The sequence below is a fragment of the Ammospiza caudacuta genome, chromosome 2, assembly GCF_027887145.1.
Source record: "Ammospiza caudacuta isolate bAmmCau1 chromosome 2, bAmmCau1.pri, whole genome shotgun sequence".
Classification (NCBI taxonomy): Eukaryota; Metazoa; Chordata; class Aves; order Passeriformes; family Passerellidae; genus Ammospiza; species Ammospiza caudacuta.
In genome coordinates, this window is record NC_080594.1 from 11,430,716 (window position 1) to 11,456,862 (window position 26,147).

General features: G+C 37.6%; 1 protein-coding gene across 2 annotated transcripts in view; it reads left to right on the plus strand.

The window, feature by feature from the left end:
• Nucleotides 1-26,147, plus strand: part of USP25 (ubiquitin specific peptidase 25) — an 87,571-nt gene that overhangs the window by 34,380 nt on the left and 27,044 nt on the right. For both annotated transcript variants that reach the window (XM_058800480.1, XM_058800481.1), the window contains exons 5-11: nucleotides 3,367-3,529; nucleotides 15,019-15,105; nucleotides 19,695-19,832; nucleotides 20,682-20,758; nucleotides 21,558-21,631; nucleotides 23,094-23,242; nucleotides 25,492-25,619. In XM_058800480.1, the coding sequence (XP_058656463.1) occupies nucleotides 3,367-3,529; nucleotides 15,019-15,105; nucleotides 19,695-19,832; nucleotides 20,682-20,758; nucleotides 21,558-21,631; nucleotides 23,094-23,242; nucleotides 25,492-25,619 (816 nt within the window). The remainder of the gene's footprint in view (nucleotides 1-3,366; nucleotides 3,530-15,018; nucleotides 15,106-19,694; nucleotides 19,833-20,681; nucleotides 20,759-21,557; nucleotides 21,632-23,093; nucleotides 23,243-25,491; nucleotides 25,620-26,147) is intronic.

The window sequence follows — 26,147 nt, forward strand, 5'->3', positions numbered from 1 at the left end:
AAGTTTCTCCTCTTTATATTACTTTTTGTGGATTGAAGTGTGAAGATGGTAGAAGAGGGCTTCACTAGGGAAGCCAGTGAGATATTGCTGGAAGGAGAAATCAGCTGTGGCTGTGGTACTGCCCCAATAAAATTCAGTCCGACTGTCAGTGCATAAGGGATGTGCACAGCCCCTGGGCTTTTTTTAAATCAGGGTCATTGAAACTGCTTGAGACTGTGGTTAGGCATTGTGTGTGTAGATCCAAGGTGGAGTTGTAGAATGTTGTAGAGTCAGGGATATCTTCCTGGATGTCCCGCTGTAAGACAGTCCCAGTACAAATACCTTCCTATGCTCTTTTAGCTGAGTAAGCTGCCAGAGTGGGCTTTTCTGCAGCATGCTGAGTGGGCTCGCTTAGAGTGTGGTTTGACAGAATCTTTGTGCCCTGGACTTGCCTTGCTGCGGGGTTTTTGCTTTGTCTGGTGAACCCCCTGCAGTTCTGCAAAGGTGCTTGGCTGTGCCCAGCTTGTTACAGAGAAATAAAACACTGCTTTCAAGTGTCATGCCAAGCCTGGCATTAATTAACCCTTGCTACAGCATTTCCCACCAAACAGGATTCCAGCCCTTGGAGGTGTGGAAGCTGTAGGTCCTGTGAGTTTGGGGGGGTTGTCAAACTCTGCACTCAGCTAGCTGATGGCTCTGTGCTGAGACTGTGCTGTTGGCCCCAAGAGTCACCAAGTGGGGTTTCAGCTCTGTCATCAAAATTGCTAAATCCTTGTCAGAACTCTCTGGAAGGATGCTTGTTTTGTCAAGCAATGTAAAATTCTTGATCTAGGTGATGTCCCAAATTTGTGACACTATGAATGTAAGACAGTGAGCATTTTATATGAGATATCCTCACTGTGCTAGTAAATACATTTATTTATGTAGCATTCTAGCTGATCATTAGCTTCCTGTTTGCTGTGCTTATTGCACTTTATTTCACTTTTCAGTTTTGATTTAACTGCATCACAGCTATCATTATGTTGGAAAATTAATTCAGCAGATAAAATGTGCAGTTATTGCATGTGCTCTCTGAGGAAAGATAATGTTATAGGTAGATTAAAGAATAATAGAAAAATACCATGATGCCTTCAGAAACAAATACTTTATTAACACATGGAAACACGTTTTAGGTCAAGCTAGAGGGGAGTAAATCCCTTAACTGCTAAAGAAACACAAACTCAAAATACAAAGAAATTTTAGTAGGTAATTAAACTGATGAATGGTAATGCTCACAGGATCAGGGAACTCTTTCAGTTTGAGAGTATTTATTTTTCTGAACTTGAATCTTAAAATACCTTGAAATATTCTTGAACTTCTGGAGAGAACAAAAAAAGAGGAGTTTGGGTTTTTTACCTGAAACACAAGTGGTGTGAAGTAGGTATTGTAATCCTGTTACAACATCATTTAAATTTATTCCAGTCTGTCAATCTTCCTGTCAGCTTTAAAGGTCCCTTCAATTTAGATTAAACAAGATTTTAAGCAATTCTACTTTCATGACAAGTTATTTGAACTATGTGTGGCATTTTTTTAATGTCACGTTGACCAGCTTTTGCTCTCAAACCAGAGATACGTAGGTCATCCAATAATTTTGAAAGACTCTGTTAGTGAAAAGGGAAATGAAATTGACCGTTTCTTTATATTTTTGGGGTTTTTTAGTAAAAAAAAAATATCAGAGAAGACACTTAAAACAATCAGGGTCAGGTTCCATCTCTGTGCAATGTTTGAAGAAATGTCAGAACAGAAACTCTTAGTGGATTATGTGCCTGTCCTTTCAATGCTGTTTACAGGGTGCTGTAAAAAATAAATTGATTAATCCTTAGGAAATTACTAGATTTAGGTTCTTTCTGAGACAGATACAAAAGTGGTATTTGTGTCAAATGGTCTCTCAGATTTAGAATGCCTCTCCTTTACTGTATTTTTTCTGACATAAGTATCAATGACAAATTAGTATGTTCCCCAGAACAGTTATCTTCAGTAAATTCATATGATATTTCATAGTTCTTGGTAAGATAGCTTTTCTTTCTTTGATAGGAACATAGCTTGAAATAAAGATGTAGGTAGGAAATGGAGAGATTATGAGGAGGGGGGTTGTCTGTTTCTATGTTTTTTCTAAGATGTTCAAACTTTATCCTTTAGGAGCTCCCTTTACAGGCCAACCTAAATCTGCCTTTTTTTGGTGCTTAGTGACTTGAGAACTGAGAGGGGTCAACTCTTCATGCTGCTCAGACTGCTTAATGGTTGTGATGCAGCCTGTGAAATCCTGTGCTTGGTGTTGGACAGGAGCTCAGCCTTTTGTCTGAGGGTTGGACTGGATGGTTGGAAACAGTGACTGTTGTGTCAGTAGTGCCCAAGCCGGACTCTTGGCTTAAGAGCTAGAGCCACTGTTACAGGACCTCAGTGCATCCATCTCCATCTTTCTCTTTAGAATACACCTACCACAAATTACTTTTAAGGTGTATTTTGTCACCAGGCTAAGCCACCTGTTGATACAGAAATAATGTATCAGATGAGGCTTGAGTTGGAGATCTTCACAGCCATCAGATCCTATTGTCATGTGAAATATGGATAATCAGCATAAATCACACAGGAACAGTTTCCAGCAAAGAAAGTGGTCATTGAAGCATACAATTAAAATGTTGGGTGGCATTTGAAAAATTGCAGGGAGAAGACTTTCCATGGCTCATAAAGTAATTACTTGCCATGTAAAGTGATTAACACAGTTGTATAAGCTGCAAAAAGGAAAAACTAAGAAAACTGCCTTTGTTTTTGAAAGCTGCCTTGCTAGCTTTGGCTTCCTGTCAGTAAACAAAAGATTGGTGACTTTGTGCTTCACATAGCAATAAAAGCATTTGAGGATGAAAGCGTCGTACTATTAGTGCTGCCTAAAATTTGTCCATCCTGTTTGAACCTGGTTCTTAAATAATTGATGACTTGTAGACATGGCTCTTTTATCTAGAGCTCTCACAGGAGATTCATGCACTCGCTGATAGGATTTTCCAAAAGGTAATATGGAATTGCTGTAGCATAGCTAAAAGTAAAATAGCATTTTTGGAGACATGTTATTGCATATAATATAATGTATAATATATATTGCATATAATATAATGTATAATATATATTGCATATAAGATAATATATATATATTGCATATAATATAATGCATATAATATATATAATTTTGCATATATTGCTCAGCAACAATAAGTGAATGATGTCATTATGATGTCTGTATTGCTACCTGCATATATTTTACTACTTGGTGGGGTCGTGGGGTTTTTTTTTAATTTGTTTTTCTGAGGTCTTAGCTTTTTTTCTCACATTTTTCCCTCCCTTCTGTTCTCAAAGAGTTCTAGAAGCCAGTATTGCAGAAAATAAGGCGAGTTTAAAGAGGACACATCCAGAGGTATGGAGTGACTCTCCAAACCCTTATGATCGAAAGCGACAAGACAACTGCCCAGTAGGATTAAAGAATGTTGGCAACACGTGCTGGTTTAGTGCTGTCATTCAGGTAAGCACTCTTCATTGTATCTGTTGGGAGGTGAGTCAGCTCATTTTAAGTGAATAATTTAAAATAATCTCTTTTCCTGGGAAGTTTGGGCCACTGCAAGAGATAAGTTTGTGCATTATTTATTTATTACATCTCTTAATGTGTCTACCTCTAAGTCAGATTGAAGTGTAGAAGGTGCTGGTAGCATATATAAGTGAAGCTTCAAAATGTTTCTTATTATGAAGAAGACAAGGAGTTGACTCTCTAAAGATCCTGTGTGTATGCAGCTCATGCTGTCATCAGTGACAGTTGTGTCTGCTACAGATACCCTCCTCAGGATGAGGATGTGCACACAGCCTTCCTGAAAGGCAAGGAAATCTCTGGATTGCAGTTTGTGGTTCCCATGGGACACTTCAATAAACATCCTGACCCTTGCTGGGTCTAACACAGCAGGACACAAACAAACTAGATTTCTGAAGGGCATGAGGAATAGCTTCTTGGTATGAGCACTGATGGGCCAACTAGGGGTGATGCACAGCTGAATCTGCTGTTCCCCAAAAATGAAAGAACTGAAGATGGAGAAATGTGGGTACTCTTTCAACAACCATGAAATAGTGGAGTTCAAGATACTGCTGGGAGTGAAAAGGAATAACAGGACCCAGACCCAGTTCAGGAGAGCAGACTTTGTCTTTTTCTAGAAGTTGGTGTCTGGGGTTCCATAGGTGGAAGTGCAGAGATGCTTAGGAAAGCTAACAGCATTCCCTGATTGCCAGAAGAGTCTGTTCTGCTCTCAGGGAGCTCATAGCCATGCAGGCAGTGTGCAGGGTCTGGAAGCAGAGATGGGCTGCTGAGCAGACTGGAGATGTTGTCCAGGCATGAAGGAATGGTATTAGTAAAGTGCAAGCTGATCTGAGTTGGTGCCTAAAAGGTTGTCTAGGGTAACAAGAAAAGGTTTTGATGTTCTACTGGGCATAAAGGGCTGAGCTAGGAGAATGTGGCTGAATAGAGCAGGTGAGGTTCTCAGTGCTTTGCTTTGCCTCAGTCTTTACCAGTGGGATCTATCTCTAAGACCTCAGACCTGTACATAGTTGAGGGAACTCTGAACAAGGATTTGTGTGCAAACTTGACCCATACAAGTCCACAAGACCCACTGAGCTGCATCCAGTGGTGATGAGAGACAGAGGGAAGAAGTCTTAGCAAGGCAGCTCTCTCTCATTTTTGCAAAGTCGTGGAGAATAAAAGAGGTTTCTGATGTACTTGAGCCAGGCTTTTTAGAGCAGTGCATACTGGGAGGATGAGAGGCAATAGGAGTCATTGAGATAAGGAAGATTAAGCCTGGATATAAAGAAGCATTTTCCTCATAAAGGCAGGCAGGCAGTGGAGGTTGCCCAGAGAGGCTGTGCAGGGTTTGTCAAATCTGGGAAAGTTTTAAGATGCCTGAAAAAAAGCTCTGAGTAGTGTGGCCTGATGTCACAGGTCAATAATGTGAATAACGCTAGTTACTTTAATGACCATCATCTACAAATTCCAGAGTTGTTTTCCACCATGTACCTCACTACACAGTAGTTTTGAAAATAGCTTTTTTCTTACATAGATACTCAATCTCATATGATATTTCTGTCTGTTCATGCTTGCCAACTCTTGTTGCTAGTACACTGCAGATCTCTTTACTGAGCAAACGTGTTCAAAACTTGCTGTCCTTTTTCAATCACTTCTGAATTTTACTTACCAGTGCAGAGTTGGTGAATTTACAGTAACCTACCTTCAGGCTAGAACAGATGGTTGGCTCTTTTTCCTCTCTTAATTTTTGATTGCCTCTTTGTTTGTACCTGGACTTCCATCTCACCTCACTGGTGCTTAGTTAAAAGCTTTTGTTGAATGAATTCTTCTGAAGTTGCCCTGAAATCCCAGTAGACTGCATAAATTGGATTGCTGTTATGCATGTTCTGCTTGACTTGGAGGTTTTTTGGTTTTGTTTGAAGTGGGTCATTTTGTGTGTTGGTTTGGTTTTGTTTTTAATGGGAAGGATTTACTTACCTGCAAGTTCTGTTTAGGTTAATGCTGTAGATCATGAAATTGAAAGATTTCTTTAATTGTTCTATGACCCCCCCACTTCCCACTGTAGTTTTTATGTTCTTTTCTTTCAGCATTTAGGAATCTAACAGATATTTGAATTTTCTGTGTTCCTGGCGATCTTTTGATGTTTCCCTTGTTAATTTCTCCTCCTTTCCTTATTCCATTGCATGCATAGCTCTTTTTCAGTAGCAGAAACATTGTCCTAACAGAAGCAAACATTTTATTTCCATTAAGATCTTGATGGGGCTAATGTAAACTTGGTGTTTTACCTTCTCTGTTGTGTAATCAGATTTTATATTCCTAGCAGCCCAAAATCTAAAGGACTGATTTTATGTGCATGTGCATTTCTGTTAAAGATTTTTTTATATAGGAAATTGAAAATCTTTAGATAAATGTTTTTATGGGAACTTAGATTTTTAATTTGTTAATCACAGAGATAAGAGCAGAGGGCAGAGAATGTAAAAACCTATGCTAGACCTATGATCTCATGTTATTTATACCCAGTGTGCAACTTTATACCTTGCAAACAGATTAGAAAGAGACCTAGCTGGTTCTTATGGCCACCAGCCATACCATGTGAAAATCTGTGGTGTCTGGAATTATAATGGCTTGATCCTCAAAGATAGTGAAACTTCTGGAGTTAGGTCTATGGAATGTAATTTAAGCAAATCATTGAAAGATTTATAACTTCAGTTGGTTGAAAATTTAGGGTATTAATATTATCTGTCAGCCAGGAAGATTTATGTTTCCAGCAACCATCCCAGGAAATTTAATGCATGTTAATTTAGAACATTAGCTAATAACATACTTATGTATCCACAGGGCAGATTGACTACTTGGGTTGCATTGACTATGTAGAAGTATTTTTTTGCTTTCTTTGGGAGACTTTTGTAACCTGACACATCACATAGGTCAACAATATCTAAATGTTAACTACTGTCAGTCACAATGATATATTGTGTAATATAATCTAAAACTAAATTGCAAAGAAAGAAAAGTCATCTTTCTATTTAAGGTGTGCTTGTTAAGGAAAAAAAAGATTTTGACATTTTGATGCTTTCCTTTTGCAAGGTGTGTTTTTATAGGCACCAATTAACTGACTTAGTGAAATGCAGTCATAAATGGTTTGTGTATTTGCATTAAGAGTATGAAATTCCTGAAGAGACGTTCGTAGTGAGTGACAGCAAGGTTTAACAAGATTCAAACATCACTGGAAATGTTGCCTTTACCCTGTCTTTATTTGTGCTGTAGAGAAATAGGCATATATGGAAGGCATCCTCTTCTGCACAGGAAGAGGGGAGTCTCTCTTCAGAGAGCTCCAAAATAAAGTTTTGCTTTCAACAGGTACATTCAGCAGTGCTGGAATTAAAAGTAATATTTTTCCCATAGTGTAACTTCTAAAATCTGCCTTGCTGTTGAGGACTTGATAATAACATGAATTTAAAACTGCGTCCCCAAGACAGTATTTCAAAACAAAACTGTATTAAATCATGTTACCTGCCAAAAAATGAATCAAGTTCCTCAACCTTTTTTCTACCTCTTCTTGAACTTTTAATAAACCTACATTTGGGACAGGAGTTCACCCATGCATGATTTTGCTATTGTTTAGTTAGATGAACATTTATAAAAGTACCCATAAATCTTGAGGCTTTAGAATATTTCTGTGTTGGTTGTATGTTGTTTTTTTATTTATTAATTTTTAAAAATTCTCATTATTGTAACTACATATGTGCTCTTGAATTAGAATTTAAGACATCAAATTTTTTAAAGAAACAAAACACAGATACACCACTGTATGTTTTTACTTTTCTGCAGTAGATTTTAGTGGCCCCTTTGTGAAAAGGTAACATCATGGTTTTTCTTAGCTGTAAGAGTTTACAGCCTGAAAATGGCTTAGAAATAATAAGTTTATGGAGCCTGTGGAGTGGCTCCTTCATCCCATGCTGAGCACAAGTTAAGAGTTTTCAGGACATGGGATGTAGAAAGCAAGTAAGGACAGGACATGGATATGTTGTTGGAATCATATCTTAGGTTTGCTGCCTGTGCAAGTTCTCCCCCAGATGTTTTTGTTTAAGACCCTGCACCAGACAAACTTTATCTTTTGGAGTCCCAAGTGGGGTTCTGGTCATGTACAAGAGGAAATGTCCTGGCAGGTCCTGCCCTGTGGAAAAGGTGCCATGGGAAGTGCCCAGATGGTTCAGAGGATGTCACAGTGTGCCAAGGTAGATTTCTGTGTGTGGGGAAATCAGTGAAGACTGTACTGTGAATGCTGCTGTTTGCTCTTTCTCCAGTGCCATTCCTCATGTACCATGTGCACTCTCTCCCTCTGTCTCATGACTCCCAGAGGGCCAGGTTGCAGCTTCTCCCTTTACCAAATGAGGGATCCCCTGTGAGTCTGTCAGAGTAGGATTAGGTTTTTTTTTCCCCCAAAAGTGCATAGCTTGCTGAATTAAGTCAGCAAGCATAAATCTCCTAGGGTGCTCTTTAACTTTTCTTTTCAGGGTCCCTAGCACCACTTCTGGCATTTTACTCTGTTGCATTGTGTTTAGGAGCAGGCTTCTTGTTTTCCTGATGTCAGTGTATTTAGGGTTAGGATCTCCTTTGATCCTAGACTTCTAGTTCTGGGAAGAAATGAACCAACTTGGTGGATGAGAATCAAGCAAGTATTTTCTTCCCAGCTGGTAGCTCAGCTACTTGCTTCTTCTCCTTTAAAGCAGCCTACCACAAGTATCTAACTTTTGCATTATTTTATGTTTCTGATTTGTCATGATGGATGGAAAGGATTGTGATGGATGATGTGGTAGTGCATTCATACAAAAAGCCTAGCATTATATTATTAAATGTGGACATTTATACATTGCACATGAGTCCCTTGCTTTGCTGGGCATGCAGTGCCAGGTTGTAGGCTGAAGAACTTTCAGTGTTCAGTCCCCATATGACTTAAAATGGTCATTGATGGAATATTTTCTTGCCACTGTTTTCACTGTGGAACAGCCTGAGGCAGAGGTTGGCGGGGGATATGATAGAAACTGCTCTGTAGAGTTTCATGGCAGAGCAATAATGATGTTGGAAATCCAGTTTCTGGTTTTCCATTCCTCTGTCACTCCCTCTGTTCCTCTGAGAAGTGAACCTGTCCCTTCCAAATTCAGTCATCCTATGATTTTTGCTGACAGGATATTCCTTTTCCTGCTTTTTGTGTTTCTGTAGTCTCTGGCGTCCTCAGGTTGCTTGCATGGTATTTCAAACTCTTACCTTACATTTAGTGATTTGTAATATTGCAAAATTTGTTACCAAGGTATGGAAAGCTTTAATGGATCATGGCTTTCCTTTTTACTCATAAATGGTTCTTATTTAATTACAATAAAGGATACAGGATGCATTGCTTAGGTGTGTTATTTAAATTCACATCACTTAATTTGGTCAAGAAGCTGAAAACTTCTGTAACCATGTAAGGAAATGTTGGCTGTGATTTTTTTTGTCCTTTTTTTTTTCCTTGCTTTGACCATGTAGTAGAGGAATGGCTGGATGGCATTTCTTAGTATGTGCCAAGACACAAGCATAAAGTGAATTCTTCTAGACACATATCATACTTAGCTGTCTTCTGAATTGTAGTAATGTTCTGAGTTTGTTGCTATAAACAAGTAAATGTTCTCTAAATGCAGACTGGTAATTCCATGGTGAGCTGTTTGTTTAAAATGTTGACTTAACCCAAGCCTGCTGGAGGTCTTAGTTTGACTTTCTAGCTCAAACAGTATGCAAGCTGTTTTCCATCTTCTTCCTTGTTGTACCTCAGCATTCTGAAGATGTAAGACATGATAGCTTAAAACTGCAAATTGTACCTAGGTTTTCAGCAGTTTGGAGTGCTAATTGGTTGTTGGTTTATAAGTAAAAATGTCCTTTTAGAGGTACTTTCCAAAGCTTTTGAGATGTGGGATTGAATCTGTGATTCTCACTACCACTGTACATGTGGGGTGGTTGTGCTGAAGTTGAGCCATCAGGCAGTGTCATATCTGTCTGAAAGAGTTTCAGACAGTGTCATATCTGTCTGTAAGAGTTTTTGTTTGAGAGGGGAAGGGCAAAAGAAAACTCCTCTTCCTATGCTTTCTCAGTGAAGTTTGAACAGGAACCTGCTCAAGTCCCAGCTTTGAAGCTGCTTTGCTCACTTCCCTTCTGCCTTCCTTAAATGAAATTTTCCAAAGAATGTGAGAGAAACTTTGGACTGTGCCAAATCCTCAGTATATATAAAGAGGTACAAAAGTATGTTTTGGGTGACTTCCTAATTTTCTTAATGCATGTTATTAGTCTCTGTTCTGGAAACAGGATTTACCACTTAACAGGAACAAGACACAAACAGGTGGAGCAGGAGACAACCCCAGAGTAAGTTAGGAGGAGGAGCAGAGTAGAAGGGAGCATTGTGCACAGCAGAATAATTGGTGCAGTAGCAGCAAGCAGCCACTTTATGGACTTTGTTTGAGAAAGTACTTTGGAGAATATGAACCAAAAAAAGGAAAAATAATCAATAAATAGGAAAAGTCTGGAAAGCTTTAAAGAGGAGAGAGAAGTGATTCTCCAAAATTAGAATCAAAGAATGGCCTGGGTTGGAGGGGATCTTAAAGGTTATTTATTATTTGTTTCCAACCCCCTGCCATGGGCAGGGACACCTTTCACTAGACCAGGTTGCTCAGAGCTTCATCCAACCAGGCCTTGAAGACTTCCAGGGATGGGACCTGTGCCAGGGCATCATCATCTTCACAGTTTAGAATGTCTTCCTAATATCTGATCTAAACCTGCTCTGTGAGTGTGAATCCATTCCCTCTTATCCTATCACTCCAGGATAGATTCTATCCATCTTTCCTGTGGGCTCACTTCAGGTATTGGAAAGCCACAGTTTAGGTCACACTGAAGCCTTCTCTTGTTCAGGCTGAACAATCCCAGTTCTCTCAAGATATAGGGATATAGAGTCCAAAAGGCTTGCAAGTTGGTGAGAAGTAGACTCAGCTGTCAGCTGCTCATATTTTTGCAATATGGAGCTTTGAATGCTAAAATTTAATCAGAGAGTATTAAATCACTAATTTGTGCAATATTTACGAGTACTTTTACTTTGAACCTTCGAAATATTGGTAACTAGTAAATTTCAAATTCTTCATTCTATTGGAGGAAACATGGCAATGCATGCAAGTAGGACCATACATTCCATAGCTCTGTGTTTTTCTTTGATCTATTAACATGAATCAAATGTTAACACTAATAATACTCAGTCTACCCCATTAAAACTGGCTCTATATACCTTAAACCACCAAAATTGTTTGTAAGGAGAAGTAGGAACACAAATCTAATTTGTTATGTTGGCAGAGGCAAACTATTCCAAATAATATACTTTATGACATAGGGCTATATTTTTGCTTTTTATTATTAGAACAGTAATGATGTATTCACTATTTAAAATTGCTCTCTGCTTGTTACATAGAATGAAGGTAAATATGATCTTGGCTTTTGGCTTTAAAGAAAAAATGAAATAAATAAATAAATGTCAAACTGAAGTGCATAAAAGGCTGCAGATGACTAAATGAGGAAAATGGATATTGTGCTGTGCTAATACACATAAGTTTTCAACTCATACAAGATCATGTTTTAGCTAAATGCCAGTACCTAAAGGAATTTGTTTAGGAGCTCTGTAGGAATGCATGCTTTTCTTTTCTCTTGCCAAGTGCTGCTTTTCAAGCTCTCCTAGTAAGATATATTTAGTTTTTGAGTTTCTTCCTTCTGTCTTGTCTTCCCTCTGTCCTTCCAAGCTTAACCTTTGCAAATTCAGGGGGAATCTGTCTGCCTGTTCATGGTCTTAGGCAAACTTATATAAAGGTGATGCATATTAAAAATGCACAGTTCTTGTGGACTTTTGCCTTTTTCTTGTTTTTTTTTTTTTGTTCTCAGTGCTGGAAACAAATACTAAATTGGAAGTCAAAGAGAACCAAATGTTTTCATTAATCTGTTAGTGAAACAGCTGGTTTTAGTTCCTGATGCTTACAAACTTGCAAGAATCCACCAAAGAGCCTGTCTGAAGCTCTCTGCAGAAGCTTCTTGGGTCATCTTGTACCTGGACTCAGAAGCAGTGTTTTCCTACTCTAACTGTTATTGGTGTCAGTAACTTTATTAATTTAGGACTCTGCTAGTGGCTTTTAATGACCTGTGTTGCATGCCCGACATTTATAGATTTAATATACTGACTAATTTATATTCTTGCAGCACTAATTCTGTTTATATTCTTCATCACTGTTCTTGAATGTTCAGAATTAATTCTTTATTCAGTCAACCTAAATTTTGGCAAGGTCCTTATGTTTGATAATCCTAGACTTTAAGGGGGGAAAAGGGATAAAGCAGAGTGTTTTAAGGGAAACCCAGACAACTTAGATTCAGAAATTGTGTTTGAACTCAATGTAAGTAAACATTACTCATAAAAGCGAATGTTTAGTATCTTACAGTATAGAAGCTACAGCTCTACCTAGTTCTCTCTGGTATGAATGAAAATACATCATAACCACCTATAGCAGGGGAAAGCCACAATGTCATGTATTCATTATTCAGTATTGTTAGTGTAAATGCCTTAAACTGAGACTGGATTTCTGGTCTTCTGTATTCTGTTCTGACAGAATACAAGGCAGTATTCTAAAAATCTGTTTATGTTGGTGGCAATTTGAATTGGTATAACTTAGCTTGGCTCAGACAATTTTGAGATGACCACTTTTAAATGGTTTAAATAAACTGGGGGGAAAAAAAAGCCACAAACCCACCTTGTAGAGAGTTTTTATTTCATTCATGAGTTTTGCGTACTTGAGTCAATTGTAAAGGTTTTGATCAAGGACAGTAGATGTGAAGTGTCCACCTTTTAGATGCAGCCTGTTTTCTTGCCCTGGGACTCCTACACCTTCAGTGTAGCTGAAGCCAAGTGGGTAAGAGGTGAGGAGCTGCTCCATGCAGTTTGGAAAGCAAATCTGTTTGGAGCTTTAGGCTAGGGCCAGTGTGAGGCACTTGGGCCAGGGACAGTCTCTGCTTTGTCTCTTGGTGGCTGCAGAAGAGCAGCTTCTGCCTTATGGGCCACTTACTCTAGGTGCAAGGAGCCTGGACAAAGTTGGCTCAGCAAATTGACAAGTGTTTTGCTTTGCCTCTTTTTGGGCTCTGGGGTGGTTGGCCTTGGAAGGTCTCTGCTGGGCTTAGGTGAGCTCCTTTTTATCTCCTTACCTCAGGAAGAACTGCATGTTCCCCACTGAGATACTTCAGGCACTAAAACAGTTGGTTTCAGGCACTTGTTTACACTTACACTGGGAAATGATCTTTTTTAAATGAAGGTAGAAGTTTGCTTAAGTTGATTTAGCTCACTATAGGAGAGCTACAGCATGACTCTGTCCTGTGTGCATTAGTGGTGTTGGCAGCAAATAAACTGTGAGGGTTCTGCTGTATCTCACAACAGCCATGCACAGAGTAAGCTTTTCTGGCAAGAAGTTTAACAACTAAACATCTTGCATAAGAAATTTTAAATAGTACAAGGTGGAAGAAGAAAAGAGCAAATTGGACAATCCTCTTAATTACTCTCAGGGGATTGCACAGATGGGTTTGTTCAGGTCAGTCAGAAAGCATGGAATTGTGTTCAGTAGACTTCTGAATTTAAGAAACTGATTTTTTGTGAAAAACTTGTTGGATTGAATGCCAGGCAAAAATGCTAAACTTGAGTAGAGTTTTCTGTACATAATTTGTGTGTTTGTATTATGAAATTGGCCTGCTCAGCTGCTTGGCATTTGGATGACACTTGGATTAGTTATGGAGAGAATTCAGCCTTTGGACATTATATTTCAGCAGCTGGTTTATTTTGTACATAAAACATTGCTGTGTTTTGCTTGCCGAAGAGCCCACCAGTGGAATGCTGTTACATCATGAGACATAACTTCAATTAGTATCAGCTTCTAGACTGACAGTTGAATTAAATATTAACATTTTCTATGCTTTGAGTAAGTAAACAAAGGACTCTGTTTTAATCTACCTTCTCTGCAAGGATGGATAAAAGGGGAACGTGTATTTTGAACAGCAAAATAGGAAAAAAGTTTGTCTCAGTTGTCTACCTTGATTCAGCAAAGTCAGAGAGATCTTTTTCTGGCTGATGTTTTGGATACTTTTTAAATCGAAAAAGAAATGTGACAATGGAAGCCTCTTTGTTTTGTTGGGGATGCTGTACACTGTGGGGTGTGGGAAAAGGTTGGACTCTGTATGGGCTCTTTCACAAGGAGAATCAGGAACACGGCAGTATTTTACAACCTTTTTATTTTCCTACCAATATGTTCTAAATTACTGCAATAAGTGCAGAGCCTCTTCACAATTTGTGTTTCACTTATTTGGCACTGTGGTGTTGAAAACCTATTAAACTGATGTGATCTGTGACTTAAGTCTTTGCATGGGTAGGATGACTTCTGGGATCAAAGTCTATTGCTGGGGTAGGCAAACTCTGCCTTTCCAAAACAAATAGCTAAGTATGTGATGGAGTGGGAGGAGAGTTAATTATAGATTGTAAACCAAATAAAATACAAATAGGAAGGCAGATCTTTCCTGTGCTTCTCTGATGAGCATGTTTAAGGTACTTCAGACCTTTCCTCCTGCTCTGTCTTCATCAGAATGCTCTTCTGTAACGTAGTGATTTTTAGTTAAGATGCTTTTTGTCTGTACAGAAAAGCAGTGATGCAGTTCCACAAGTTCTGAGACCTTCAGTTCTCAGCTCAATGCATTGGACTTGCAGCCCAGAGTCATCTTGCTCTTGTACTCTCTTGGCTCCAGGCTCTGTTGAGTTCTTTGCGGATGTGCCTGCAGACACCTGTTTTCATGTCCTAGATGGACAGACACCTGTCTGTTCATGTTTCCATAAAATGGGAATGTTATCAGTCCCGTACCTGGAAAGTTGTACAACCCAATTTCCTTACTCTAATGTGCATCCTTCAGATCTTGTAGGAATGGGAAGAGAGGACAGAATGCAAAATGTTCAGCTAATGCAAGTGGAATTGGGTTGCACATGGAGAGATGTAGTCTCTGTGCACTGAGGAGTAGATGATAGAGGGCCTACAAGATAAATTTTAGATGGCTAAACTGTGTTTCAAGTCATTTTGGAAACCGACAGTTATACAATTCATAAAATTCTTGTTGTAAAATGTAATTTGCCTATTATGTAAAATTATTGTTCCTTTTATGTGATTAAATGCAGAGTTATTTTTTTATTACACTGTTTTCTTGGCAAAAGTAATTGTCTTCTGGTGAAAATATGTTTAGCAATACTCTGCCTTCTGAAACAAAACACTGCATATGTTTGACACTTCATTTATTTTGCTAAGGCATATTTGGAAGAGTTTTGTATTGTTTGTAGAAGTGCTTAAAAGTTTTCTTAATTTTTTTCTTTTCAGTCATTATTTAACCTACTGGAGTTTCGAAGACTAGTTTTGAATTTCAATCCTCCTGCAAATGCTCAAGATTTACCCCGAAACCAAAAGGTAAAAGGAGAAGCTGATTTCCTCTCATGGCTGAAGAGGGCATTTCTGTCTTGTATTTGAATTTTGCACTGTTCTTTAGCTCATATCAGCATGGGTTTTAGAGGTGCCAGTTAACAGTTCTCTGAGATTCCTGTTGTGGATCTTACATAAATGGCATCAGCCTGGCAGCACAGTATGGGGCAGGGTGCAGAGCATTTCTCATGTGAGTGTAGCTTGTCTTAGCAAATGTACTTTATTCCAGTTCCCTCCCACTCATGATCTGACATTGAGCTTTCATTCATTAGCTTGTCTCTTCTGGCTTTTTCAGGAGGTGATTATAAGTATAAATTTTCTCATACTTATCCTGGTACTCATATAGGATTGGGAAGGGGAAGGTCTTGGCTTAGGTTTCTTGTGGCTTCAGACTGGCAAAGGGGAATGGTCGTGGAGTGGGGGACAAGACAAATCAGTTTTTCTTCCTTCATGGGCCTGCTTTGAGGACAGATGCAGTGGGGGCCCTGTGGTTTCTATGCTATGAAATGGGAAGGAAGAAATGGAAAAGGAAGTGGCTTTATGAAGATGCTTTGTTGCCTGATTTTTAGCAGGGACTTATAGAGCAATGAATTTTTGCATATCTAGAAATTAGAATTATTTAGGTTGAAAAGATCCTTAAAGATTAACTACTTCCAACCCCTGTGCCATGGACAGGTGCACCTTCCACTAGTTTAGGTTGCTCAGAACTCCATCCAAGCTGGCCTTGAACATTCCCAGGGATGGGGCATCCACAGCTCTTCTGGACAGCCTGTGCCAGGGTCTCACCACCCTCACAGTAAATTAGAGTACTGCCTGTTGCCCCTTTCTGTCAGATTTAAAGAAGCAAGTGTGTTGTCAGCCTGTTCTTAGTTGTTTGTCCCTTCAGGATTCTCTGGAATGTTCACTATCAAAAGTAAGAACTGTAATTAGAGAAGCAAAAGAAAACAAAGAGAAGCCAGTGTCCATTTTCTAAACCTCTGGGTATGTTCCATAAAAGGGAAGTTGAATGTTCAGTCAGGCCTGGATAATTTCTCTCCTGCCCTACCCCCTTCTTTCCTCACCACATTCAAAGTGCAAGAGGTCACTTTTTTGGTTGGAAAGCATATTTGCATTAGATCATGAGATGGTGTGAAAAGAAAACATGGGTAGTGTTCCCAACACAAGGTAGGGATGGGATAGTGTATTTTAATGAGAAAGATAAGTCATGCTTTACAAATGGTTGCACTAAATTTTTTTATTTTGATTTTTAGATTGACCTTCTGCTCAGTATTTAATTTTTCATCATGTAATTTGTTTTAGTAATATTCTTCAGTACTCAGAAATTCTATGTTCATTTTTCAGCATGGAAAAAGCAATTGGCATCTAAAAAATGGTATGAAATAGCTGATAACAAGCTGTTGGCATCATAAACATCTTGCCCAAGCATTGACACTTGCAGCCAAATGCCTTTAGCTGTGCCAAAGTGCTTTATTTTAGAAAGTCTGACCATGACAGGCAATAAGTTGGTGAGAAATGGTGTGACACCAGGCAAGTGCATGGATTTGGGCAGAAACCTTGCTAGAAAGAATCTCTGGCAGTAGTTTGTATCCTTTCCTTTGTTAACTTACATTCCAGAAGGAAGTAACATTATTACTTGGTGTACTCATCTGTCTTATCTACAGCTGAAAAAGGATTTAGGATAAGGAGAGGAGAATTTAGGATAAGGGATTGCTGCACTAGTTGGAATTTTGATGGATAGAAGACATAAGCATGCATGCCCCCAAATATGGGTGCCTTTATTTCTTTGTAAGAGAAGGCAATTAGAGGGAAATTGATTCAGAATTGTAATATAAGTTACCAGTTGACAGTAAAAAAAAAAAAATAAAGCCCTGGAATTTACTTCCGACTGCTTACTTATTTTAAAACTATTTTGCCTCAGTTTTGGTTTTGTTTTTGTTTTTATTTCAGTATTAACTACCATATGTGACTGACATTCTCCAGGATCAAATTTCCTTGCTAATAAAGGATATGTTTTAATAATCCCAGATTTCGAATACTTGGGTTTACATCCTGTTGTTCTTCCAGTTGCTGGAAATTACAGGTTAATGCTGGGGTCATGACAATCTCTTGATTTAGAATTAAAGCATGTGGTTGTACTTCAGGGAATATGACAGAGCAGGATGTTTGTTTTTTTCCCATCAATATATTGAATCCAAATGCTATGAATAATTTGGCATTAAACTTTTTAATCCAGAAGCCATTGGTATAAATTTTTACTTCAAAAAACCCCCAAACAAACAACAGCCCCATCCTATTTATCTCAGCTAACTGGGCTTTGATTTTCTGGATTTGGGCATACACTTAAAATCTTTGATTTGATGTTGCTCTTTTTAGTTTGAAAATAATTTTTCTTCCTTGGTTTCTTTCTATAGAACAAATGCAGTTCTCTGTAGTTACTGCAGCTTCTTTGCTGTCCCAATTCTCTTGGCTCTTGCTGTCACATGAACAGATATTTTTCCTGTACACACTGAGACCAGCTAAATATTTGGCTTCAGTAATATCTTCAGGAAACATTTTATTATCAGAGGAAAGGGGTTACTGCGCTCCAAGTCAGCACATCCTTCCACCTGGTCTGATATTATTGTAATATTATCTTTATATTACTCTCCTGGCAAACTGATTGGCCATAGTGGATGTTTGCTATGTATTAAATATGTAGACAACTTTAAAAGACATTTATAACAATAAATTATTCTGATATGTATTAAGAAATTATTTATGCAGGCAGGATAGCTGATAAAATGGAGAATGTTTTAGATTATGAAATTTTCATGCAGTGCTTAGTTAAAACCTTATTTCATCTTTTTTTTGTGTTGGTGCATGTACAGGATGCTTTAGAGATGGGAGCTGTATGCTGTGCTGTGTTCACTTTATCAGTTCTTTGTTTTGATGTGCAAGTCCTTTTGTGGAGCTCAATACCTTATCTTAGGTATTGGCCTACCTTATTTTGAAGATTTTAGGGTTAGTTCTGGTCAAGAGTCATGTCTATTGCATTAAATTGAGCTTTTTCAAAAGCAGCAAGGATTTCCTTAGTTTTAGAGAACTTTAGTAGTCTTTGTAGATATTTGTCCTGAGTAATCTTTCTTACATTGGTAGGCAGCTGTTCAAGCTAACTTTGGCTAAAACTCAGCCAAAGTTGTAGTGTAAATTTGAGTAATGCAGTAATGTACTATGTACTTTATAATAATGCCTATCTACTTCAGATTGAATAAAAATAGTATTCTGTGGTTAATAATTTATTTTATGCATATGAACTATCACTGATATTGAAGCGTCTTTACAAAATGTATCTAAAAATTGAAATTCCATTTGTTTTAATAGAACACTTTCAGAAAACAGCAAGAAAAATACAACTTTTGCAGTTTGTTTCCTTCTTTTGTTGTTACATTATGCTTTAAGTATCTAAATGGGAGACTGGTTTTGTTTTTTAATTAGGATGATTTGATGCTGAATTAGAGTGGCACTTGAAGTGCAACCTTTTCTGTGAGCAGTGTTTAGAGCAGTGTTTATAACTGGCAGGTATTTTGCTAGGTGGACTGGAAGAGCAAGTTAAATTCAAATTTACATGGCTAGAAGTATTTCCTAGGTGTTATGTGGAACACATGGAATTCACTGTGCACTTTTGCAATCTGAAGTAAACCATATTTTACATATAAAAAGCTTTATGCCTCCTGGATTGACACAGGAGTGACCAAACAAGTCTGCTGTGTGATGAGCATGTGAAATAGTCACAATTTGTCATCAAGAAATTCCAGTTTGACCAGTATCAGACATCTGTGGTGCCTTTGAATGATACTTTGTTCTAAATACAAGTGGATATTACATGGGGTTTAATTTCACAAGTATTTGCCAGCTATCCACTCAGAAGTAGATATCCAATCTCTGCAGCATTGGTAACCTGTGATTTAATCTATGGTATTTGTGTTTCAGTTTATTTGTTTTTCATCATGCAGGCAGAAAATATTTCTTCTCTTCTGAAAACCAGCAAAAGAATGCCATAGTCACATGAACTGTACTTCAAAGTTGGTAGGAAGGAGAGAAGGCTATTTTATTAGTGTCAAGAGAAATAACAGAGGTTAATTTAGACCTTAGCGGTTTAGTCTTCAGGAAAAAATAAGCTTAAAAAAGGTGCTGAGTAGTGTGTAGGCTCACAAGAAATTCTTCTAGAGGTACAGAGGAATACTAATTTCGGTAAAATAATGCATTCTTGCGGGGTGTTACTTTAAGCTTTTTAAGTCTTGAGAGAAACGTTTTTGTCCTAAATGCAGCTCTGCTTGTCCAGTTGTCAATGCAGGCCCTGTTAAAGACAAAGAGTATAATCTAGATATTATTTCAGGGAAACTTTAGTTTCTGAAATGGAATTTTCTTCCCAGAAAACTGCATTATTTTGTAATATTGACAAGTAAAAGACATGCAGCATTACCTTGGTACAAGTGACCTTATGTATTATTATGACATTACTCAGGTTATTGGATAACATTTCTGTTCAGTAGATTTCTGTTACCCCTTAGTTAAATATTTTTATTCTTCACATACAGGAACATAGGAATCTGCCTTTCATGCGTGAATTGAGGTACCTGTTTGCACTTCTAGTTGGTTCAAAGAGAAAATATGTTGATCCATCAAGAGCAGTTGAAATCCTTAAAGATGCTTTTAAATCAAATGATTCCCAACAGGTAAATTCCATGTATTTTCAATCAATTTTATGCATGTTTCTATATAGTCATATTGGAATAGGAAATACCACAGACAACAGAATTTGAAAATGTCCACAGAAAAGCAACTTGGAATTATCACAGTCTTTGAACTTTTGTGGTTTCTGGTTATGTTTGTTAGAAATATGTAAAAAAATATAATTCCAGACAACAGGACTATTTTATTCAATACACTTTCTTCCTATTATTTTAGAAATGGACTAATAGTTCAACATTCTTGCTTTTAGGATTTATTTTAGCTTCTGAGTCTGGGGGTTTTTGAAGGAAAAATACTATTCTGATCTAACAGTACATCCAGGACTGTACTGTTAATGTACAATGCCATTATCCTGCTTGTTTAGATACTGGTTTGGAGGATCTAAATATTCAGGATTATTACCCAAATCTTAATGTGCATATTCTGCTTTTTTTGGAGAAATATTCTATTTCTTCAGATACTTTGTTTCATAACATGAGGTTATGTGACTGAGTTGTTTAATTACAATAGCACACTGAATTTGTTGCTTGATGAAAGTAATATTAGTCACCACTTGCTAGATACCAAAGGGTTTGAACAATGGGATTCAAGAGATGCCTTTGGACTAGCGTGGTGTGAAAGCTGAGCCCAAGTAACAAGGATCACAGGACAGTGTCACTGCTGAGGAACACCAGAGCCACTCATAAAAAAAACAATCATGGCATGGTCTTAGACATTGTGTGATTCTGGAACACTGGTGGAGGGGGAAGGGAATTCTGCTAAACTGGTCTTGTAAGGTGACACTTTGTTGTGTTCTGCTGCAAATGTGTACTGATCACTTTGTTTTTTTACAGCAAGATGTTAGTGAATTTACACACAAATTATTAGATTGGCTAGAAGATGCCTTCCAAATTAAAGCTGAAGAAGAGAGGTAAGTTTGTTTTTTTTTTTTTTTTTTTTTATAGCTCTGCATGTTGAACATTTTAGATGACAGAAAAGCAAACCAAATGACCAAAAATCCATTTCTCTGTATGGCTGAAAAATTTTGACCCTGTAGCTTGTTTTAGTTCGAGTGTGATTTTTTTCAATTCCATACATCAATACTTTTATTTAGGTTTTTTCCACAAGTTGTCTTTTTTCACCCTCTTATTTCATGTTAAAAATATAGCTCCATGAAGTCCAAAGTATTTAAAGAGTAAAATAAAGAGGTGTTTTGTAGATAGTCAATTAGGCTTTTTTTTATTTTAGTGCCATTTTGCTTTTCAATCCTGTAGTTAAAGTACTTCAAAATTTTGCTCCTCTTTCTCATCTCAGAAGAAAATACTTCTTGTTTGTATTAGTGAGTATCTGGAAACTCTTTTGAACACATTTTTTTTTTTTCTCTAATGTCTGAACAAACAGTTGTTACAAGGGTTTTGTACAGTTTAAACACTCATTATTGAATCTGGTTTGCATAGATTGTCTTAAAGTGAAACGCTTCTGAAAATTAGTTTACAGAATATACTTTTCCCTGCAAATATCTGAATCATTGTTATTGTCATTAGAGGAAAGTACAAAAATAAATTAACAGTAAAATGGACATAATTTCTGTAACGAATTCAGAAGTTCTTAAATTTCTGAATTCATTCATTCTGAACTCTGAATTTGAGAAGAATTCATGGTTTTATAGATCAAAGGTTGTAGCTTTGACTTGGATTATTTTTTGCGCTAACACAGCTCTTGTTTTTTAGGGATGGAGAGAAACCAAAGAACCCAATGGTGGAGCTGTTTTATGGAAGATTTCTAGCAGTAGGTGTACTTGAAGGTATGCATCAGAATTTACTTGCACTTCTCTGGTCATGTCTGAACTGTGCTTGTCCAAGCACACAGGTGACTGATGCATTTTTAGGATTTTAGCTGCTTCTGCAGAAGCAGGTATGGAGAACACACATATATAAATTTGTCTGTGACAAATGGTTGGTGAGGTATGAGACTGAGGAGAAATGCAGTGAGCTGCATCCATGTTTTCATAACCTTCAGGAGCTGAGTGTATGTTCTCAGTGCAGCAGAACTTGGGGTGAGATGCTGAGGGAAGATGCTTGGAAAAAATTATTGGGGCACTGTTACCACTTACCAGAAGGCAAGATACTGTATTTCACTGAGCTATTCTCTCATGCTCCCTCTGATTCATTTAATGCAATTTAAAGCTTGAGTTACAGCATTTCCTTATGCACAATTTCTCACATGGAAAACTCACCCTCCCACAAGTACAGCTTGTTGGGAAACAAGTCAGTGGAAACCTGCTCAAGGGCAGTGTTGGAGAGAGTGCTAAGGAGGAAGACACTGTACAACAAGCTTCCCTTTACCTTATTTGTATGTGATTAGTAGATCTGCAGAATTGTACTGTTCTTTATTTCCAATAGGCCATGAAAGTATTTTTGAGTCATTTTAATGTTGGTGATTCTGCTTCTCATCCAAATGAATGACTTTTGTATTTGAATGAAGCAGGTGTAGTCTTTTAAGTGGCTTCCAGGTTATTCTGTGACCTTGAACATATTTCTAATGAGTTGTTGTCAGATTTCAGAACCATTCTGCAGATTTCTTGCTAGTAGCATTCTTTTTTCTTTATATTTAGCTACTTTCATCCCTAACATTCTCATTTTAACAGAGGAGATATGAAAAAATCAAACAAATGAAAAGAAACTAGGGGATGCAAGACTTGTTACTGACTTTCGGCTGAAATAAATTGAATTTCTAGGTTGAAATCACTTGTCCCCCATATTTGTCCTCATTTTTGCACTTACATCTTAATACAATGTTACCAAAATATAATCTTGTTTTCAGGGCAGAAATGAATGTTCTCTTTTGTGGCTTAGTTTTGCAAAATGTACTTATACAAAGGGCTCTTTCATACCAGCAATTCCACTGGCTTTGCTGATACAATATACATTTGTATTATGAAGCTCCTATTTGCAGGGGAGGACTTTGATTTATATGTGTAAAACTTGCCATATGTCTGTGGTGCCAAGTAATTTTCAGTTTTCTTATTACCAAAAGATGCTAAAAATATATAAAAGTGGGCTGAAGAGGAAAATACAGTAATTTTCAATATTGCTGGAGCAACATTTTTGAATAAATTGTGTTTTGGCATATAATTAAATTAAACAAGAAAATGTGGCTATTGTTTAGTAGACTAGATCAATTGACCTAGGATAGATAGAGTTTTTTTGATAGATAGAGGTAAATTTTTGTTCTAAAACATTAACTGTTTAATTTTTCATGTGAAGGTAAAAAATTTGAAAACACAGAAATGTTTGGCCAGTATCCACTACAGGTTAATGGCTTTAAAGATCTGCATGAGTGCCTAGAAGCTGCAATGATTGAAGGGGAAATTGAATCTCTCCATTCAGAAAACTCTGCAAAGTCTGGTCAGGAGGTGAGTTAAGTGCTCCTGTGGACTTCTCTTGGGATGTTATTGTAGTGCCCTTTATTTTTCTTTGGGTTTCATGTCTGGGTTTTCTGGTTCATGGCACCTGCTGTATAGATGGGAATCCCCATTGCCTGTAAAGGCTGAGCTGCTTTCTCTTTACACAGTCGTTCATGTTTCATCACAGTTATTTTAAAGATGTGAAATCTTAGGAGGTTTTTTCTTACTTATGTAAAAAGTTCAGGTGTAATTTCTTCCTTGATGTCAAGCTTTTGCAGTAATGCAATTTTGCTTCCTGTAATGTCAAAGTACACATGGGGTTTAATTGTGAAGCCCAGTGACACACACTGAAATCATCCTCCAATCTGAAGTTCTGGTACCAATTTGTGTTTTACAACAAATGTCTTATGGCATCTCTTCTACAATGAGCGTATTTCCTGAAATGTAATTTGAAGAAAACAAAATCTCATAAATTTCTTGATGCAATCCCAAGTTTAGTTTCTCCATGCAAGGTGAAGCCTTGTTTGTACCTACTACAAGAGCATAACTATTCATCTTATGAACTGAAGGTTGTCTTGCAGTTATAACCTGTGTGTATTCATGCATAAAATGCCAGTTCTGTTATAAATGCTTGACTAGAAATGTCATATTTGGGTATTGTGGGCTTTTTTGTTTTGGTTTTGAGGCTTTTTTAACTTGTAATATTGGGAAACTGGGAAACAGCAGGATAGTGAAGTACAGCTCTATACTGTTAAGCTTTGAGTTCTGTGAAATTGTCAGCTTTGCTTCTTAGAATGTGGAAATAGAAGTGAAATAGACACATGACAGATTTAGTGGTGGAAAAACAAGAAAAGTAATGTGTCAAGTCCTACTCTAGGAAAAGCATTGCTTCATTATGACTGGGGCCAAGTGAATTGGTTATGTGCCCCTGAAATAATCTATAGTGATATTGCTTCTTTTAGTAGCTGTGTTTAAATGCCAGAAAGATGTCACAGTGCACTGGAAGGTTTGGAAGTACTAAAGAACTCTGAATTTCTTGTAGCTTCAACATGGTCTGTCTCAACTGAACAAAGCCTTCAAGTAACTTTTCTCTGATCTGATTGATATCAAAGCTTAAAAGAGAAAAATAACGTGGTACTCAAATGTGTTGAAAGATCCTAAAAGTAACATTCTGGGTTTTTTTCCTTTTTCCTACCATTGACTGTAATGGGGTATTTAGCTTGACTGCTATTAGTATAAGTATTTTTATCATGATACCTAAAAGCCTCAGTTACAGAGCAGGGTCTCAGCTAGTGAGCTAATGTAGGAATAGAAAAAGGAAACTTTCTGTGTCTTGAGGAACTTAAATCCTGCTTCAAGAGAATTTTAGCCATGAGCACTGGAAGAAAAGGCTGTTTGCCAGTTATTATGTGAAATGTCTATTCAAGACATTTGGCTGGATAGGAGAACTTCAAGTGAGCCCTGAGTCAAATGCCACATCTGGGCTATGGCACTGATGACAAATATGTCAATGGTGTCTGCAGCAATCAGAGAAACTTCAGGTGGTGGTTAGACACCCCAAACTTATTTAAATGGGTAGACTGTGGTTGTTATGTGTGAGAATGGACAGGAAAAAAATGATCTTCAGTGCTGGAGCTGGAGCTGGATTTGTATTGTAGTTGAGAAATGAGAAAAAGAAATGAGGACTAGCGATAGACCTCTGCTGAGTAGTCAAAGACAAATGGGGTAAGATGATGAGAGCAGAAGATTGTAAGATGATTAGAGACATGAGTAGAACCTTTAAGCTGTTAGTATGCAGGAAATGTCAAACACTCACTGATCCTGTTTCAGAGGGGATCATTAGAAACTTTGAATGTTGCTAGGTGAATGAAAGGATCAGGAAGCTGAGTCTGAGAGAACTATAGCAGGAAGAGCACTTGCTAACAGTGTAAACAGCCCTTTCAGTATCATTGAGGAGTTGACAAGGCAGGTAGGCTCAAGCATGAGCTGACTTCTGTATGAGCAAAATAAATGTGAGTGGAATAAGTATTTCTGCCTCCTCTGCTGCAATACAGATAACAAAGCTTTTATGGGCACAGGCAACTAATAGTCTGTGTTTACATTGAAGGGAGAGGGTGGTAGCATTGGAAAACTTATGCTGACCCACTCTAAAACCAGTTTCTGTCATAGCTGTGTCAGTCTGCAGGTGTTGTATCACTATTACTGAATTTCTGCTATTGGAAGGCATTAATTTTGGGGATTTCTGTTTCTTCATCCAGCACTGGTTCACAGAGCTTCCTCCTGTCTTAACGTTTGAGCTATCAAGATTTGAGTTTAATCAGGCTTTGGGGAGACCAGAGAAGATACACAACAAATTAGAATTTCCTCCAATTTTGTATCTAGACAGGTATGGTATAATATTATCAACAAAATTCTAGTGTGGATATAAAATAAATCTTGTAAGTTTGTAAAGTTCATGATGTGTCTTATGCTCACTTGAATCATAGTAAATTTATGTTCTATTTACACAAGTTAGAGTTTTCATGGGTTTCATCTGTTTCAGAAAGTACACATAGATCACAATTTAAGACATACTGCTGCTTTGTGTCAAAAACCTGCTTCCACTTTCATTTATTGCTCGGTACTTGTGTACACAGGCAAAATACTCTGAAAATTCATGCCCACCATTTATGGGTCCCTTTGGGAAACAGGGTGACAAGTTGGATGTTTTGTGGTGTTGCAGATACTCTTCAAACATGCAGTCAGTTGTCAGCATGAGTGCATGCAGTTTCTCTGTAGAGCAGAAATGGATGGCTTTCAGTAAAGTTATTTGTGAACCTAAATAATGAAACAGGAGTATTGCTCTGTGGTTGCCACTAAAACTACTTAATTTAGAATCTCTCTAATAGTGGCTTTCTAATACATTTTTGTCATC